The sequence below is a fragment of the Narcine bancroftii genome, chromosome 3 (genome assembly GCF_036971445.1).
Source record: "Narcine bancroftii isolate sNarBan1 chromosome 3, sNarBan1.hap1, whole genome shotgun sequence".
Lineage (NCBI taxonomy): Eukaryota > Metazoa > Chordata > Chondrichthyes > Torpediniformes > Narcinidae > Narcine > Narcine bancroftii.
Window position 1 is genome coordinate 299556555 of NC_091471.1, and position 20284 is coordinate 299576838.

The 20284-nt window shown below is 38.1% G+C and overlaps 1 protein-coding gene across 2 annotated transcripts in view; it reads left to right on the top strand.

Moving 5' to 3' along the window:
* Positions 1-19298, top strand: part of LOC138758974 (A disintegrin and metalloproteinase with thrombospondin motifs 6-like) — a 197027-nt gene extending 177729 nt beyond the window's left edge. For both annotated transcript variants that reach the window (XM_069928667.1, XM_069928668.1), the window contains exons 21-25: positions 3131-3260; positions 5557-5761; positions 7040-7216; positions 9281-9437; positions 10913-19298. In XM_069928667.1, the coding sequence (XP_069784768.1) occupies positions 3131-3260; positions 5557-5761; positions 7040-7216; positions 9281-9437; positions 10913-11022 (779 nt within the window). In that variant the 3' untranslated portion in view covers positions 11023-19298. The remainder of the gene's footprint in view (positions 1-3130; positions 3261-5556; positions 5762-7039; positions 7217-9280; positions 9438-10912) is intronic.
* The last annotated feature ends 986 nt before the right edge of the window (positions 19299-20284 follow it).

Below are 20284 nucleotides of genomic sequence, written 5' to 3' on the forward strand. Positions count from 1 at the left end.
ATAAAGTGTCAGATATACTCAGAATTTTGGAATTTGCTCAATATATATACGCCTAACAAGGAGGATCAAAAGTTTATGCAGGATATTTTTTTGAAGATTGCAGACACATAAGGAAATATATTGATAGGGGATTTTAACCTTAATTTTGACCCAATGTTGGATAAAACTGGACAAAAGACAAGTAAAAATTATTAATAAAGTAGCCAAATTTATGGTTAAATCAATGCAGGAAATGAAAATGAATAAATGTATTCCATTGGAAAAAATAACATATAATTTAAAAAAATCAAGTCACAATGTTTGAACAAATTTGGGAACCAAACATGGAACATATCAGAGAGAGCTTGCCTACGACCTCCATCCCCTAAAATGAGAATGGAAATGATAAGAAGACAAAACGACTAGATTCAGTGTGTAATAAATAGATGATGCATTTTTCTTGTTTATTTTCCTTTGTGTGAAAATATTGTTTTATGGTTTTATTGTATTGTATATGTTGAATATTTATGGGTTTTGGAGGGGGGTGGGTAGAGGGGAGGGAGGGAAAGGGGAAAAAAGGGAAGAAAAGACAACTGTGTAAATTTAATGAGAAATGTTTGTACATATTTTGGTTGAGATGGTTCATGGTGTGAAAAATTTTAAAAATATATTTTTAAAAAAGTGTCCTCTAATGGCATTGAGCAAGTAGAATAACAACAGTTTTCAACATTGGACCATCACATCAAACTTCAGTTGCCATTGAGTCAAGAGATCAAACATTGCATATTTTCACAGGCAGAAATGCACTGCCTAGTTTATATCTCTCAAACCCAGGCTCAGGAATTTGCCCTGTGGATGGGAGACTGGGGAAAACAAAATAAATGTATTCACCATACTCTGCACTTTGATCATCTCCCCACACGATCTCCCTGACCAGTAGCCTTCCTTGCTAGTCCTCAGATCAATTGTCTCCCTTGTGCTCTTTTCCATGTCTCATAATCTCTTACCCACTCTGCTCCCAAACTCATTTCCTCTGAGCTCAACTCTCAGAAGCAATAGAAACTGATGAGTGATTTTTGCTGTGAGGTTAATAACGCACTAGAAGTTTAAGTACAAATAACTTAAATGAACAGCCAGTTTGTCATTTTGACTGCTCTTCCCACTCTCACACCAATATGTTAATCGCCCTTCTCCACTGCTACGGTGAAGCCAAACACACATTAGAACAACACTTTTTGTTCTTCCTGGGTAGTCTGCAATATTGAATCTTTGAATTACAAGCGACCTCCATCCCTCCGCACCTTTCTCTCTCCTTCTGATCTACCCAGGTTCTCCAAACCCTTCATTCATCCAGTTTCATTCCCCTCTCCCACTTGGTTCCATCTGTCCATCATCCTTCCCTTTATTGTTCCACTTATCATCTTCCTTGTTTATCAGATTCCAGCATCTGCAGCCTCTTGACAACACCTTCTAGCCTCCATCTTTCTCTCCCCCCCCCCAACCTTGCACCATTGTCTCTTTTTGCTCTCATTTTTATCTGCTAATCACACCTTCATCCAACCCCACCCCCATGCTCCTCACTTGGTTTCATCTATCAGTCCTACCTCACCTTTCCCTCTCACCTCTTTATATTAGCTATCTCCCCTCCACATTCTCAGTTGTACTGCAGGGTCATGACCTGAAACTTCAACTACCCATTCAAGGTGATTATAAAAGTTTTTAAATAACTCTGACATTGAGACATTTTAAAACTTTTTAAATTGAAGTAAATAATTAACAAAGTAAAAATATAGCCACTAAAATTCATATTTTAAGATATTTTAGTTAACCAAAATAATTGTCACAAATGAATTTGCCTTTCCTTTTGCTTTCTAATGTTTGCTTATATTCTAAATTAATTCTGCACCACATGAGAAGGATTTGGGCTTTCAATTTTTTTTCAATAATTTCCAGATTTGTTAGGTTGGGGCATCAGGTTTTTTGAATTTCTACTTGGTTGAAGGGACCAAAGATATGGATGTCAAATTTGTTGTTAGCAAAAAGTGTGAAAGTAAGTTGTTCAGACGTAAGGAGAGGACAAATTAATATGATTTTATTGTACATGGTCAAAGATATGACAAATGGAGTAAAATGTGGAGTCATGATATTATACAGAACAAGCTTGAAGGGTTGAATGGGCTCCTCCTGTCACTTATCAATATGATTGTATCAGCCATTCTCAAGTTTTTATTTGACAATGATGACCCTCCCCTGCCACTCTTGGGGCTCTGCTCAAAAATTATGGGCCACCTTTGCTGTGAACCAGTTAATTTTTGGTTTTTGCTGTGCTTCTTTCCAACCGATTACATTAAAAAAAGCATTAAAAATGTTTGTTACGTGAGGTGAAATAAAAACAAGGCTTTTACTTAAATGTGCTGTGGCCCTAATTGAGAATAGCTGATCTTTGTTTGCCTGTGTAATGTTGTCTGATAAACCTGTGGTAAATCCGAATGTCTGTGTTTATGTAGCTTGCAGGGGATTATAATATATCCCCACATCAAAGCTGAAATCTCAAGCATATACAAAATATAACATATCCAGCATAGTGTGTCAGAATTACACACTTTCAGTTACACTAAACAAATCACTTAATATTGAATGGGTGTTCTTTTACTTAATTTGCTAGTGTTCCCCCTCTTTGTTTTGCCCGAGTTTGTGTTACTATCTTAACAATGAAAAATGAAGTTCATGAGATTGATCTTTTTCCTGACCATTTATAAAGTATCCGGAGAAATTTCCGGCCTTCAATAAATTTTGAAGCTTGTGACATGAATGGTATTTTCCTGTGATATCTAGACTTTACAATTCTTGTCCACATTGCTGTGAGCCCTCCACTAATTACCTTGACCACCAGGTTGTAAAATCCCTATTTATTTTTAATTGAATTAAGTTTGTAGACCTAAACAAAGCAATAATCTCAATACAATTAAAGGAAGTGTGCACAATCCAAACACCCTGTAGTTGAATTATAGATTTTTCCTTTATTTTTTGTTATCTTTAGGTGTTGTAAAATTTTGTTGAAATTACTTTGACGTATGTAGTTTTAAAAATGTACCCTATTAGTCCTGGAAATCAAGTTTACTGACCACCCAATTTAATCATTTTGAAATAGGTATACAGGAACAACCTGTTGTTTGCAAGAAACTGGATGATAATTCTGTGGTTTCTACCCATTACTGTAACAGTGAAAACAAGCTTCCTGAAAAACAACGTGCTTGCAACACAGAGCCATGTACATCAGTGTAAGTTGCACCGGGAGTATATGAAGTGTAGCAGCTCTCGAAGCAATATCTTTCCTGCTATTTGATAATTGCAAACTAATGCTACTCAACTGAACTAGTCAGAGCTTGAGCTCATTTAGAATAATAATGGATTCCTTCCAAGAACATGAAAAAGTCACAACCTGAAAACAATCATGACCCACGGCATTTACTTGCATCGTAGTTTGACCACTCATTACCGATTCAGGACTTGGTCTAGTCCTGCAAAGCTTCGAAGAATATTTTTTCAAAACTAAATTTGCTCTGCACTGTTTCTGACAAATGATATGAATGGGCAGTGAAAGTAGGTTCAATAATAGCATTCAGATAATTGAATGAGTACGATTAAAGAAATTGTGGGGCTATAGGGAGGATTAAAAAAAACAGCTCTATTCAACAACCAGCAGTGAATGGTACAATGAAATTTGATCTATTTTTTATTCAAAAGCTCTTTTAGAATTTATTCCATAAATCAATAAATCTGGTTTATTCTCCACAGAGGATATTTTCACCTCTTGCAAATAATTCATGGACCTAATATGAATCAAAGTCAATTGAAATGCATGAAGCTAGTGAGCATAATTAATCCTGCTTTCACAACGGAAATCAAACAGTTCTATAGTTAACGTTGGCCTTTGACTTTCATGGTACCATGCCTCACCAATCTGACAGACTGACCACAGATTTTAAAGTCAGTGAAATTTTTCTTTAGATATGCAGTTAGCTGCAATGTGTCAAACAGAAGGGGAGCTATTGCAGCTGAGTGAAACATAAAAGTCTGCAGACGCAGTGATTGCAGTAAAAAACAGAAGTGCTGGAGAAACTTAGCTGATTTTGTAGTATCTATAGGAGGTAAAGATATATTCCCAATGATTCAAGCCTTAGCCCTTCCTCAACGAATAAGCAAAACAAAAACAGGAAGTCATCAGAATGAAAACTGACAGGGTAAGGAGTCCGGACCAAGAAAAAGTGTTTATTGGATTTGATATTCATTTTGGCTCTGTGCAAGGAGACAAAAGGGAAGAGATGGAGAGAGACAGAGCTGAGGGAAGAAAGGGAGGGGATGGCTTTTGCAGCTTTTCTTATCAGGTATTGATAATTAGAACTAGTTCTGGGAACCAGAGGTGTTTGTATTTCCCATGTTTTCTGTTCTGTAAGGCAAGGTTGACAGAAAGGACAGTTGAAGCCAGCTTCTCACTCTGAGATCCTCATTCCTTCCTAATCCCCAAAATGAGATTCTCCCAAAGCTCCATCCTCTTTTATTGATTTATTTATACGATATGGGGTGACACTGGCAAGACTTGTATTTATTGTACATCCTTAATTGTCTTTGGGGAGGTGGTAGTGACCTTTTTGATTCTTGGGGATCTGTGTTATGAAGTGACTGCTGTTTTATGATTGGATGAGGACTTCCAGGACTTGGGAGCCATTCCTCTGGTCTCATTCACCGCCTCCAAAATTTCATTCCTGTCCCTAGCCAAATGCTGCTTATCCATTCTGGTAAAATGCACTTGACCTTTCACTGTTGTTGTCAAGGATTTTGTTGTCTGCCCACCCTCCCAATTCTTGCAGCTAGTTAAAGTCAGAGGGTTACATTTTCACTTGTCATGCACACTCTGAGTCTCAGAAGCAGATCAACAGAATGCACAGGGTATGGATTCAAGTTAGGCCACTAACAGCTCTGCCTCTGGAAACAAAAAATCAATGTCTAAGAATCTCTCCTTAATTACAAGCTATGTGGGAGTAGCTGAAAGCTATATCTTCTTCTGAAATTTAATTCCACTGATTTAAATAGAATTGAACTTCAGCAATAAAATAGAATGTATCGCCAGTCCTTCATATCATGCTCTGCACTACTAATTAGAAATAGGTTTCTAGTCACGATGTTATTTCTGCTAACCAAGTTCGAGTTGAGGTACATTATACAGTGAATAGGGTTCTTCTGGATGATCTGGACATTACATACATTATCTAAGACAGACATTTAAAAAGTAATCTATTTGCATAATAACAAAATATGCAGAAAGTGTTGCAAGTAATCAGCTGGTCAAGCAGTATCTATGGAGAGAGTAACAAAGTATAAGTATGTTAAACCTTTCAACAGAATTTCATCAGTTCCAATGAAAGGGTGCCAACCTGAAACACTATCTCTATTCCCCTGCTTACAGATGCTGTCTGACCTGTTTAGTACTTGTAGTACTTTCAGATTTTACTTCCTCTTATATCTTGTCAATATATATGTCAATAAAACAATAATTTATGTTTTACACATTTCCAGCTGGATTGTAGGTGACTGGTCTGAGTGTAGTAGGTCCTGCAATGGTGGGCTTCGTACTCGAGATGTCATGTGTGTCCAAAAAGTCACTGCCTCTGAGGAAAAAGTGCTGGATGATAGTTACTGTACGAAAGACCGCCCAATTATAAAGGAAAATTGCAATAACAATACCTGTCCACCTGAATGGGTTCCTCTTGATTGGTCTGAGGTAATGTGTGTTTTATTCTAACTGGGTGTAAAATGTCTGAAAAACTGTTTAACTATGAAGTTGATTTAAAAATAGGATGCAACACAATGGCATTTAACTGAAAATTAAAAGCATTTTTTTTTTCGAGTAAAGGTTCTAATCTGCAGAAGCAATGAGACTGATGTAATCTCAAACCAGAACCATCCTGTTTTCTACCCTCATTGCCTGCCCCATAATTTACACACAATTCTTACATTGACACATAAACCTGATTCTATTTTGAGTTTACTCCACTCACAGATGATGTTTAGAATCAAAAGTCAGCTGTCTGTGGAGAATAAATGAGCTAAAAGGTTTGAAACATTTCCTGATCTTTTCACCTTTTTAAAGCCAAAAGTGTTTATCAATTTTTGAAATATGAGCACCATGTGTCCCCATTCTCTGAGATGTCTTGATCTTTCTTAAATTATTCAAATACTTTTATTAGATTTCTGGTATCATTTCTACAGTATCATTTTTCTGACCATGGACCAGTTTTGTCCTCTCTTTGCAGATTCGCCTAACTCCATTTTTATCCTGGAACTTGAGTAAACCATTCTGCCCTTCAAAGCTATTTCTCAATTGAATTAAGTAATAGCTGTTCTATATTCCTTATGCTGATTTTGTGACATTTTGACTACTTTGGTCAAATTTATACATCCTGAAATTTCTGTGGATTATATGTAGTGGATGCAATTAAAACTGGCAAAATCTCTTCCTTCCCCTTACTTGCAATAATGCTGCTAGATTACAGGCAGAGTTGGGGTTCGACAAAAAAAAAAGTTATTACATTTAATGCCATGGCATTAAAATTAAAACAAGACAGGTTGAGTCAATAAAGGATAGATAAAATATTGATGTATTCCTCATTATAATCTTGAATGGAAATTCTGCTGAAAATGTTCAGATTTATCGATGTTAAGAAATCTTACCCCCAAAAAATTTGAAGACTTCATGGATTTGTTCTTCATCTATGATAATAGCAGCAAATCAACATAGTATAATAGGTAGGCTTTGCTGCCAAGTCACTTCATTACTTGCTGAAACAAGAGCCCGAGGTCAGTCTCTGACCAGACCATGTCAATGCCACTTTCCCAAAGCTTGGGATAAAGTAGAAAAACATCCATGAGGTAAATCGAAAGGCTTTTGTGGCAGAATTTCTAAGAAATAATGAGATGCTTTTCTCTTGAGAATAGCATCCCACAAATAGCAAAAAAAAAGTTTCAAAATGTTCATGCGTTTTTCTTTTTTTTCCCACAGTGTACACCAAGTTGTGGAATAGGTTTCCGGCACCGCATTGTTCTTTGCAAGAGCAGTGATTACACTGTGACATACCCAGCTTCACGGTGTCATATGAACTCCAAACCACCCATCCGAATGCGATGTACTTTACAGCGCTGCCCACCCCCTCGCTGGGTAGCAGGCGAATGGAGCCCGGTAATCAGTACAATGGTGCATGTTGTCTCACTCAGAGAAGTCTGTTGGACTGGTTACAGATTAGGATTCGAATCCACTGAGGAAATGAAGCCTATCAGTTTTCAGTGAAGTTCAGATCAAGTTTAAATTCTTTGCTGAAAGCTGATTGTGAAACAGTTTCAGTATTCAATAGATGAAATATTAATTTAAAATATGATAAATACCTAGAGGAACCGATCAAGTAAAGTGATAGAAACAAAAGGTAATGAGTTTAGGCCAGAGCTATTTGGTTGACATCAGGGAAAATTTAATGTACAGTAATGAGCTAGGATGATATTTTTTTCCACTTTTATGCAAACTCACATTGCAGCTTTTCTAAAAATGTTTCTTTTGGCTGTCATGATTGTTACAATGAGTTTTGTGTTGTAATTTATATCATTTTATTTTCATGTTTATATAACCATGCAAGAAAGAGATAAATATCTAACTGTTTTTTTAAATGTACTTAACAAAGCATGATCTTTAATTTTGATTTTAAACTGTTATCTGCTGTGGTCTTCCTTTCCCAGAAATGTCACTTAGCCTAGAATTTAAGCATGAAAACCCCACATGAAGTCCAGTCCTCCTTTAATTTTGTTAATCATTCTTTGGCTCTTTGTTTTGTGTGCATGAACTTCAAGATGACTAAGGACTGCAACAGGCTGCCAAAATTATTTGTCTTTGGAGGTCTGTTCCAGACTGTCTCACTCTCCTCCAGATGTGTATCTGGATTTGAGGGGCATCCATTCCTGACTCCTGCATTCAATACACTTGATTCTCAGTCCAAAGATGCAAGGTTATTTTAACTCAGTAACTCAAGAGCCCAAAACCATCAGTAATGATCTGAAAAGTGGCAATGGAGTTGCTGGATGGGGCCATGACAAATTTTAAATTTTACATTTGTGAAGAATATTGTGAAGAGCCTGGAAGTCAAGGAGCCGTTCACCAGCATCCCTAGCTTTCCCTCTGATTTGTTTGATGTTTTGGGATAGCATCCCCTCACCACTACACCTATCATCATCCCCTGTGGTGGAACACAGTTCTGCGGGCATGTTCTCCCTGGGCTGGGCAGGCTGGCGTGCCTTCTGTACCTGTAGCCCCTCCCCATAAGATCCCTTAATAAAGGCCAAAAGCACCAGTCTCCTCCTCCAAACCTGCCTTGGACGTGAGCTAGCAGCATGTAGAGGCATCTTCTGATCAATAAAGCCTTTGACTACCTGCTTCGTGTTTGTGAGTGGTCATTGATCGTGCCACCCCTTCTACCCCATCTTCATTCCCTCATTACTTACGTTATACAGGGAGCCATTACCTTGACTCTTCCTTAGTGTCAGGATCCAATCCTGATTCCAAGAATTCCAGATGCAGTTTTAAAATGTAAAATAATGCAATTGTTTAAGGGTCACGTGTCATTGGCATGCACTCAGCTCAGTTTATGTCACATTTCCTTCTGGAAACAAGGTTATGGAATTAAGCTGCCAAATATCAATCTAAAAGCTGACATTCAGAGATACTTAAAATTTATGAAGTTAACATAAATATTTTTGTAAATATGGATCGTTAAAATTATTTTAAAAATTGAATCAAAATGCATACACAAACTGAGCATACAGACCAGGCTGACACTGTGAAGTTTTGGTGGTCTGACTTATTTTGAATGAGAAATGAAACCAACATCTTTTTTGCTCATTTGCTTAATAAAAGGATAGTTCTTCATACATGATGTTCAGCTATCAACCAACCTCACTAATCAGATAAAATGATCAATTAGCCTGTATATTAGAGAATTTGCCTCATTGCAAACTCTTTTGATTCCTTCATTAAGACTCTTCTAGTTTTGATGAAGGATTCCAGTCCAAAACGTTCTTTCTTTCTCTTCCGCTGATGTGTTCCTGCTGCAGAATGCTTGTCACCTCACTGCACCTTGGATTAATGTGAAGTACAATCACAAAATGGATTCTTCCGATCATTTGCATCCAGAGATATTAGGCCATTGAATGGTTGAACCACATCTTGGGATAACATCTGCATTTTGTTTCTTCTCCTCAGTGTTCTGTTCAATGTGGCCTGGGTCAACAGATGCGAACAGTTCAGTGCTTGACATACATTGGTCAACCTTCCATGGAATGTCCTGAAACCCTGAAGCCTGCAGCCATGCAGCAGTGTGAGAGCAGATGTGAAGCTCTTCCAACCGAGAACCCAGAAGGTAAAACTCTCAAAGCTGCAGATGCTTGTATCGAGACAAAAGAACTAAGTGGTCCATTTAGCATTTGTGAAGAGAAATGGGCAGTCAGTGTTTTGTTGAAATCCTCCTTTGGTCTGAGAGAGAGAAAACAGGCAGTATTAAGAGAGGAGATCAGTAGGTAGATGATCAGTGATATGTAGACTGAGAATGGTGGACAGGTGGAGGTGGGTGCTGTGGAGTTAGGAGACTGAATGGTGGAAGCAGTCATGAACTAATTAACTTCTCGTTACCTTTTTTCTCTTCCCTCCTTTCTTGAAAAATGGTGTTACGATGCAATTGTTTATTCTGCTGGGAAACTTTTAAAATCTAGGAAATGCATCAACAATCTCTGCAGCCATTTATTTTGAAACACCAGGATGCAAGCCATCAAGTGCAAATGAATTATCAGTGTTCACTTCCATTAGTTTATCTTGTTATTTTTCTCAATCACAAGGATAATTTAAGTTCCTCTCTCCTACCCTCCACTAATTTCCCACTGATTTAGTGGGGTTTATGTCCTGCACTGTCCACACAGATGCAATATATTTATTTCATGCTTACTATTTCCTTATTCTACTACAGTATGTCCTAATTTCACACTATTATTCCACCTCTCCCTCTCATCCTGAATTGTTTTCTATTCTGCAACATCAAGTACCTTGGAATACTTGGTCCCCAATGGTGGTCATTTATTGTTCTACATAAGTATAAATGCAGCATGCATTCAGAAGAGTAGCTGGTACCTAACCTGTTGGGTATGACTGCCTCCCAGAACAAAGTGGCCTTCTCTCTCCCTGATGCATTGCAATCTGTAACGAACCCTCTGCTGAAGAACCCTGAGGAAGATTTGCTCAAAGTGCAGACATCTGCTGCAAATGTCGTTGCTGTGGATCTCACTGATTTCCACTATCTCGTATTTTTCAGCTGGAGAGCCCTGCAGTCCATATCCAGTCTTATTTATTTAATTTGTCCAAGTTTCTACTTGCATTGTTTTCTTCACTAAATATTTTAAGTATGAGTAGTTTGATTTTACTATTTAACTACTTCTGGAGTGAAAACAACATGAAGCAGCCCAAGTATTGGAGAGATCACTTCATTTCCCCTCCTTACCTAATTACTATGGTCATCTGTATCCCAGTTTTTTTTTCTCCACACTCTGTTGTATCTACGCTCCATTTAAGATGCACTCTGTAACCACAAGTACTTAAAAATCAAATCTCTCTCTCTCACATACACTTTTAGCAATAAAATTAGAAAGCTAAATGTAACATTTTAGGATACTTTTCATTCAAAATATTTTTCACCACAAAAATTTGCCACCTGTTGCATAATGTAATGGGCCACTCCTGTTCTACATTAGGGAAAATTATTTCCCTGTGTTTATTCTGAACATTTTTAGTCAAAGCATGTCTTGTGATGGTACAGAAATTTGACCATGATTTATTTTCCTTCCGCAGAATGCAAGGATGTGAATAAAGTGGCCTATTGCCCATTGGTGCGAAAATTTAAATTCTGTGTGAGGCCTTACTTCAGGCAAATGTGTTGTAAGACTTGCCATGGGCATTGATCTTCATGAACATTTTCAAATGGACAAGATGTTGCATGGAGCAATGTGGACCAAATGATGAAGCTCTTTACTCATTAAAAAGGAGATAGGAAAAAACAGTTAACCAGCTAATGATGTGAACCAAGAAACTCCACTTGCGTCATTGTAAGTCTGATCTACAACATACTTTTCATAGGTTCAGCAGGCAACAACCAACAGTGACAATGGTTTATGTACATTGCTAAACCTATGGACTCCAGCATTTCAGATTTAAATATCAAATGTTTCCTTCAGACAGCATCACTGTAGCTTCATGCACAAAACTACAAGCTATGCTATTGCCCATTTCCTTTGTGATTTGGTTGGGCTTTTTGTTTAAACAGTTCCATCATCTGTACAAGAGCTGGTTGTTCAAAAAACTTGCCTCAGTATTATGGTTGTCAACATACCTATATAATGAAGGGTGCTGCTTAGCTATTAACTTGTTCACAATGAGAATATTTATCAAATTTTGTAACAGTGTTTCAAAAATGGACTATGTGAAGGGTATAACTTACCTCCAATCTTTATCCATCGTTATACTATTTACTGCAAAGATTTGCCAAACAGCTACAGCTTATAATCCCCCGCGCCCCCCAAAAAACAAAAATTCCATGAGTTTTAGGTGCTGACCAATTGCTTACTGTACTCTTCATGTTTTCTAGTGTGTCCACAGGGAATGAAGCTAACTTCTCCAGTACTGGACTGTTTAATCTTGACAGTGGTAATTTTATTCTGGGTTTGCACTGGTGAAACAGTCATTAATAAAACATCCAATAGAACTAGCATAATGTAAACCAATATTATTAGACTGCTAAAAACAATGACTGCGACATCCAAGCTGCTCACTGGTTATTAGTTCAAATTGCAATATATTTATGGAATCTTAAAATGCTGTTCACACATTTTTGAGTCACCAAATGGTTACACTGTATCTGGTGTTACACTGACTGGACAGAAAGATTGTCACACAAGCAATTTTGAGACTAACCAGCTCCTGAAGTAGAATCTGTCTTATCCATTAATGCCTCTGTTAACATTTAGACAGCATTGAGATTAAAATGGAAGTACAGGTAGTTTAAATTAGAATTAATCTTTCCTTATCATTGATTCTCAAAAGATAGTTGTTTGTAAATTTGCACTACCTTTCCATTTTTTTTTACGATTGCCAACTTCTTTCTAATGCCCTGCAGAGAAGAAAATCTTACCATGTGCACCTTGATACTTGGCCCAATGAAGAAGCCTGGTTGACTCTTATTTGCCCAAAGAAATGACCCATTAAGTCAGTCAGTTACATCGAGAAGCCCAAGCTATATGGAATGCCCTCATGACAAAAATGAAAACTGTTCAAGAGGTACTACTTTCTTAATGCAGGGGGTGCCGGGCAATACTAATGGCAGTTCTTTGTCTGCCTTATGAAAAATTAAAGGACATTTTGTGTAATATTACATTTTCTGTTTTATTACATGATGTAAAAGAATCTTGGTTCAAGGGCATCAAAGAACAGGCAGTAAGAGGGTTTAGTAGCACTGCCCCTGTCCTGCTATTAAAATAAAACTATCCAAATGATGGAGTATATTTTATGATTCTGTATAACCCAATGTCACAAATTTTATCTCATTATTAAACTGAAAAATTATGCTTTATTTGGTCTGTGCAAGCAGCCAGCTTTGGTCATTTGGGTGAAATGAGTATATCATGTGAGGTGAACAAAATATCTCACCTTTCTCTGACAGAATTATAGTATTATTCTGGTGATTTCTAGTCCTTATTGAAACAGAATTCAGCGCTGCTGATGCACTGTTAATTCCAGAATGCCTGGATTGAAATCACTAATGGTGGAAAAAAAAAACTATAGTCCAAAACTGAGCTTCTGCACTTAATGCAACCTCATTGTTTCAGATACAAAGTTGGCAGATCCAAGCTTTTCCATCTCCTTAAGAGTGGAAAGTGTTAGCTGGGCACCAACCTCTGTCAACTCAATGTCCATTTAGGTCACAGTGATTCCCAACCTTTTTCTTCCAACTCACACACCACTTTAAGTATTCCCTATGCCATAGGTGCTTTGTGATTAGTAAGGGATTGCTTAAGGTGGGATGTGGGTGGAAAGAAATAAATTTGAAAACCACTGTTTTAATTGTGCCTAATTGACTTGTTATGTGCACGGTTTCATCACTCCAAAGGAAATGGTCCAATGACAACTTTTCTCAAGCAAAATATTTCAGTAACAATTGGGTCTAGAGCAGTGGTTCTCTACCTTCCCTTCCCACTCACAGCCCTTACTAATCACAGAGCACCAATGACATAGATAATACTTAAAATGGTGTGTGAGTTGGAAGAAAAAGGTTGGGAACCACTGATTTAGGAGGATCACTTTATCCTGCCCCATTAGGGGATAACCCCTCCATCAGTGACCACTGGCTGTTGGGAGGTCTCAGCCCAGCATCTTCTGCATTTTTCTGTCTCCATGGTTGACTTGGGGTGCACAAGTTTGCACACCAGATTTGAACTGTATTGACCTTCTGTACAGACTGGTGAAAGCAGCTTGTCAAGTCAATTAGCAGCACCTACAAACTTCTGCATCAGTACAATCTCCCATCGGTGATCTTGGCTTTTATTTCCATTTTTGGGATGTGACCAGACCTGGAACATATTGTTGTTCCAGAGAAAGTCATAGTTTTGCTGCAAAAATGTGTTCTTATGATGACCTTCTAGGATTCTAACCCTTTAATGATAAAGAAACTGCTCAAACAGGACATTGCATGATGTGGAGGGGAAGTTGGAGATCTTGAGTTTCCAAGTAGATTCATCTTGAGCTTCTAAGTTCCAGTGGGGTGCGTGGGACAGGATGTAGTGGGACAGTGACCCAGATTGGTGATGGGATTGGGAGGCATGATGGTGGGGAGGAAGATTCCTCTCTGGCCTGCGGTGTGGTTCCAGTGAGAGAACATAGAACAGTCCAGCACAGCAACAGTCCCTTTGGTTCACAAAGGAGAAGTTGGCATGGTGTACAATTGTATAATTTCAACCTTGCTGTTTACATATGATCCATATCCCTGCATATTCCTGTGTCTATCTAGAAACTTAAATCCTATTATTGTATCTGCTTCCACTACTACCCCTGGCAGCCTGTTCCAGGCACCCACCAAGCATCTCCTTTAAGCACTCCTGTTTATTTTAAACATGTGCCCTTTTCTGCATGACAATTTTACCCTGGAAAAAACTCTGACTGTCTACCCTATCTATGCCTCTCATGCTTTTGTATTCTTTTGTCAGATCTCTCCTCAGCCTCCGATGCTTGAGAAAAAGCAATTCAAGTTTATTCAAACTTTCCCCATGCCACATACCCTCTAATCCAGGCAGCATCCTGATAAACCTTTTCTGTACCTATCCAAAGTCTCCACATCCTTCATGAAATGGCTGATTGGTGGGGGGGAGGGGGGTGCAAAATAGTACATAATACTCAATGTGCGACCTAACCAAAGTTTTCTATAGCTGCAATATGACTTCCTCACTTTTACACTCAATGTCCTGAACAAAGATAACCAATGAAGGCAACAAGCCATATGCCTTTTTTATTACCTTATCTACTATGATATAGTAAATATATATAATATATCACAAAGAATATGGATGCCAACACCAACCTACTGGCCCCATGGGGCCATGGGCCAGCTAATTCTGAATCTTTCTATTTCAAACATCCAGTACCACCATCTGTATGATCTCAAAAAATGCCCTAGCACATTAGCATTCTCCACAATGCTCTCTCTCCATTGATGTCCTTCTTGGTGAATACCAATGTGAAGTGCACATTTAGAATCTCACCTATTTCCACTGATTCCAAGCATACATTTTCTGTCATGCTTAGTTTTTGGATTCTATCCTGGTGATGCTGCTTCAGGTTTAAGATGAAAACAAATACCTTTGTTTTTGAAGGGGAGATGGAATCTTTGAAGGGATGTGAAGGTGCTGAATGTATTCATTGAAGATTGGTGGAATTTTGAATATTACTGTAATTGGGGATGTGGAAGTAATGCTGGAACATAAGCGCCCATGGTAAAGGCATTATTGAGCAGGCAAAATGGGCCAGAAGGTCTGGTGGCCTTATAAACCCATTTAGACACATGGAGACTATTCCATTGTAGTTTTGATTGTCTTGTGGGTGGTGGAGATGTTTTGATGAATTATAACGTGAGACATTTACAGCAATGTACTGTCCTATTCTAGCAACCAGAGTATTTATGGGGCTGATCCCATTGTATTTCTGAAGTCACGGAGTCGTATCTTTAGGGCGACATGACTGGTGTAGCAGTTAGAACTATCCCTTTACAGCACCAGCGATTGGGACTGGGGTTCAAATCTTGCGCTGTCTGTAAGGAGTTTTTACATTCTCTTCGTGCCTGCGTTGGTTTTCCCCAGGATCTCTAGTTTCCTCCCATTGTTCAAAACATACCGTGGGTGTAGGTTAATTGGGTGTAAATTGGACGGCACGGATTCGTGGACCAAAATGGCCTGTTACCGTGCTGTATGTCAAAATTTAATATTTAAAACTGAGATTTGCCTGAATTAAATTCCATCTCCCCCTCAGTTGATTTAGTTCATTTGTAAACTTAGATAACTTTCTTCACTGTCCACTATGCCACAAATTTTGATGTCATCTGCAAACTTTCCAATCATGCTCATCCAAATAATTAATATAATGGTGATCTAACACCAATAACTGCCGCACTTCACTGGTCACAGGTCTCCGCTCTGTAAAACAGCCTTGCACTATCGCCCTCTGATTCATATCACCAAGCCAATTTTGCATCCATTTGGCCAGCTCATCCTAGATCCTATCAGCCTATTAAGTGTAACACAAAATCCTCCACCCTGCCCTCTCCAATTCTCTTTCACCTCTTTTTATTAAAAAAAACATCAAATTAATGAAACACAATTTCCTCCACCCTGCCCTCTCCAATTCTCTTTCACCTCTTTTTATTAAAAAAAACATCAAATTAATGAAACACAATTTCCCCTACACAAAGTTATGATTGCTATCGGAAATCAGTCCTCGCATTTCCAAATGCTAATAGATCTGGTCCCTCCAAATCCACTCCAGCCCTCAAGTAAAGTCACAACAATATGCTTTTTTTCATTCTGCCATTGCCTTACAACTAGCTAAACCTGATGCAAATTGCCTTTTGCAATTTATCCTTGTGTTCCCAGAATATCATAGTTGCAACTGGTCAGATGCCAGGGATTCATGCTGAGTTCCAATCTCATGTTAAAAGTGAAGAGAAAGTGGTGGGTTTATTTCTGATGATGAAATCTTTCCAGATTCCTGTGAGTGATTGTGTGAAATATCTGAGAGGAACCTTGGCCCCACTGCATTCTGTTTAAATGAGGAACCACATTGCAGCTTATTTCTGGGTGTCAGTTGCTGTAGGAGTTGACTTTATATTTGCATCTAATGCTATTGTACGTTATTTGACCAAGTTTGAAGTGTTTACTGATTATGTTGTCACCCATGCTTTCTTGTGTGCTATGTTCCCAGTTATTGCAGACATTTCCCAATGAAAACATGACATAGACCAGCAGCAATAGAGATTCACCAAGACAATGGTATCTTCAAAACAAATAATTTTTATTAATACCTATTAATAACATAAAATCCTACTTGACTCTAAACTTAACCCCACTATACGCCATGTAGAATCCCAAACAATTACAGTTCTCTGGCATAATCCTGAAGAGATGATTTTAAAGTTTAGTCTTAAAATCTTCTGTGTTGAAACTCAGAATCTTTACTGTTGTTCAAGTGATTAAACTCACAATTCTTGTAGCTTTGCTCTCAGAAATATTTCTTCATACGAATGACGTTTTTCAATTCCCCTCTCACGCATGGAGGTTTCAGGAGTTGTAATTCACACGATGATTTCATTAACCCAAGCAAGGGCTACAATGAAGTGACCATTTAAAAATGAACATGGTAGAAGTGCCCTCTTTTAGTAAAGACACAATTGAAGCGGCTCTTCTTCGTTGCCACTGATTTTGTGCATCTTCCATGATAAGGAGAGCATCACAACAGGAGACCTCCTAAGAATGTCTCTGTTTTTGACTGCAGGTGCAATATTAAAGATGCCTTCTTGGAATTTTTTAATTGCATGACATGATATCACTGCTGGTTCTGTTTCAAGTTTCATTTGCACTCTGTTTATACAGGTGATAAAAGCCATTTGACCAGGTGCCTTTCGAAGTAAACTTCATCATTCTAGGTTTCAGTGGAGAATTGCTTATTTCTCTGAATCAAACTGTCTCTTTGAGCAAACATCCATTGTCTCAACTTTCAGTAGCACAATCTCTAAAATTCTTACTGTTTGAATTGAGACGCTTTGTCTCTAGAAGACCCCTTCTTATCTGATAACACAAATGTGAGATGTGTCTTTGTGTGTAATTGTCCTTCCCTGTTTTCAAACCCACAAAGTCTTTACTAAAAATAATATATTTTATAAGTTTACAAATAACATAATTCTGTTACATCAGTCAATGGCAAGTTGGTTGTTTTTGATTCCGTTATTGCTGCAACTGTAAATTGGAGAATTTTTTTGTAATCTGGGGTTATGTTTACAAAGCCTGTGCTGCGCATCAGGTGTCCTGACTACCCCATGGTTTACGTGCAGTTGATTTCAATTTTTCACGTTCAGAATTGCATCAGTAATTGGCTGCATGGAGCTCCAGGGTTTTTGGGAACACAGATTGTGGTTTGTGGCATAATCGTTGGCTAATTTGTTTTAATTGCGGACAGAGTGATTTTACATGATCCACTGTGGTACCAAGCTGTGGACACCACATTCATTGTTTCACTGTCTACCAGATGTTATTTCTGGCCTCAGCATACATGATGAATGGAGCAGGATTATATCCCATGTACATCTTGGGTAAGAATAGGTGTTCCTGGAGGGAACAGTCTTCATTGTGCCAATAAGAGGGCCACTGACACTTGACAAATGATGTCCCTGTAAGAATTTTTCATGAAAACGAGGGCAAGACCTGAAAAGTTACACTCGCGTTCAAAGTATTATTAAATGTGATGCAACATTTAGGTTTGAGTCGTAGAAAACTGCAGATACTGTCTTGAGTTAACAATGAGAAGTTTGAGGGACTCAGCTGGTCAGGCGGCATCCATGGAGCGAAATGGTCAGTTAACATTTCAAGTCGAGACCCTTTGTCAAGACTAAGGTGGGAAGGGGGAGAAAGCAATAATAAAGAAAGGGGTTGGGGTCAGGGAGAAGCCAATAGGTGGTAGGATACTGGACATGTGTTGGGGAGAGAGGTGGAGAGATAGAAGAAGAGGCTACTAGGTCTCCAGGATTAGGTAGCAACAGGTCCACCCTAATCTCATTCTACTCTTTCTGTCTTTTTCCTGCCCCAGTTCTACTTTTCTGAAAACCCCTCCCCAAAAAAACTTCCCTTTCTCTTTCCACCTCTCCCACATACATTTATACCCATTGAGATCCTCCAGCTCCTCATAAGTTCACTTTTAGGTTTAAGTAATGGTCTCGGTTGGGCTGTTAATGGTGTGACTAAGTGGCAAATCTAACAAAACATTAGAGGCAGATTTGTTTGAAAAGTATTACTGCTTTCTTGAGAAACTACACACGGGAAGGAGTTAAGTGAAAGACAGCAACAAAGAAAGTAAAGGAAGAGTTACATTCCAAATTTTAGATTTTATTTTGTATTGCCAGATGATTTAATTTATGTGGCGAAACAAAAAAGTTAAAAAAAAAACTGAAGCTTAAAAAGAAAATAGGCTTGAACTTAGTCATCATCCAATTACCCAGCGAGCACTATGGTGCTAACCTCCACTGCACTCATTTCCCAATATTCCATGACTTCATTGCTGTGAAAGGAAGTGTGGCACAAATGGCTGATGCTACCTTAAAGAGTTAGCATTTGCAGTCTAAGATGAATTTCTACTCTAGTAATTTTAATTTCTGTAATAATTAAATGGCTTTAATCAGCATAATTTAAAAGGCAAATATTATATTTGAAAGAGAATAAAAATGGTGCCATATTTCACACAGTCCAGTTAACACTGAGTAAATATGCCTCTGAGTTCCAGAGAGGCTTGTACCACTGTAATAAGTGACCATTGTAACAAACCACGTATTCCATGAAATAATGCAGGATAAACTTCAATTACCTCTTGTGTTTCTTAGATTACCTTCAAAATGTGCTATGGTCTGTCACTTTCATAATGTCTTAATAAAACGATGACAATATTCATATTTAAAAGTTGCATTCATTATCTTAATTTATGTAAAATATAATTTGAAAAGATTACTTTCTCATTTTCGTGTGTCTAGTTGTTAAATTACTCTGTTTGGTAGGATATACTTCATCGGTTAGGGCATTGAATACAAATGTTCAAACTTCAGCATGTCATGTCGACATTAGACAAGATGGTGCTGATGCCTCACTTGGAGTGTTGTGTCCAGTTTTCATCTCTTAGCTGTAGGAAAGCTATAATGAAGATGGAAATGGTACTGAAGAAGTTAATGATGTTGTTGGCAGGATTATGAAAGTTGGGAAAAATTGTTCCAGTTTTAGAGTATGAGAGAGAATCTTATTGAGGTCTATATAATCATGAGGGACAGAAATGTGAATAGTGACTGTTTCTGAGAATGGGATAATCCAAGATGAGAGGGTGTAACTAAAGCTGAGAGGGTGGGATTCAGAAAGAACATGAGGGGACAGTTTTTCACTCAGAGATTAGTGGGCATGTAGGTCAAGCTGCCACACAAAGTGATAGAGGTAGGTACGTTGGATAACTACATGGATGAGAGGAGATTGGAGGAGTATGGGCCTAATGCAGGCAAGTGGGACTAAAGCAGGAGGGCTTGTTGTTTCGTACAGAGAAGCTGGGCCTGTGGGTGTGTTTCTATGCTGTAATACTATGACTGTCGTATAATATTGTGCTTTACTGTATTTTGAAAACTTTAAGTATAATCCATTACATTTATTCCCACAATGTTAAGATCCTGCAAGGACTTCAAGGTTTAAAAAAAAACTCTAATTCCCCTAAGTTATTTTTTCATAGAAGTTTGTTAATTTTACAACTTGCCTGTCCATGGAATAACTTTCCTCAAATGACTGTGCTTTACTAAACTCGTAGTCCACTTCCTTCTCAGTGAGGGTCCTTATTGCACAAGCTATCAGTCACTGGTGCAATTGATCATTAGTTTCATATTTCCAAATG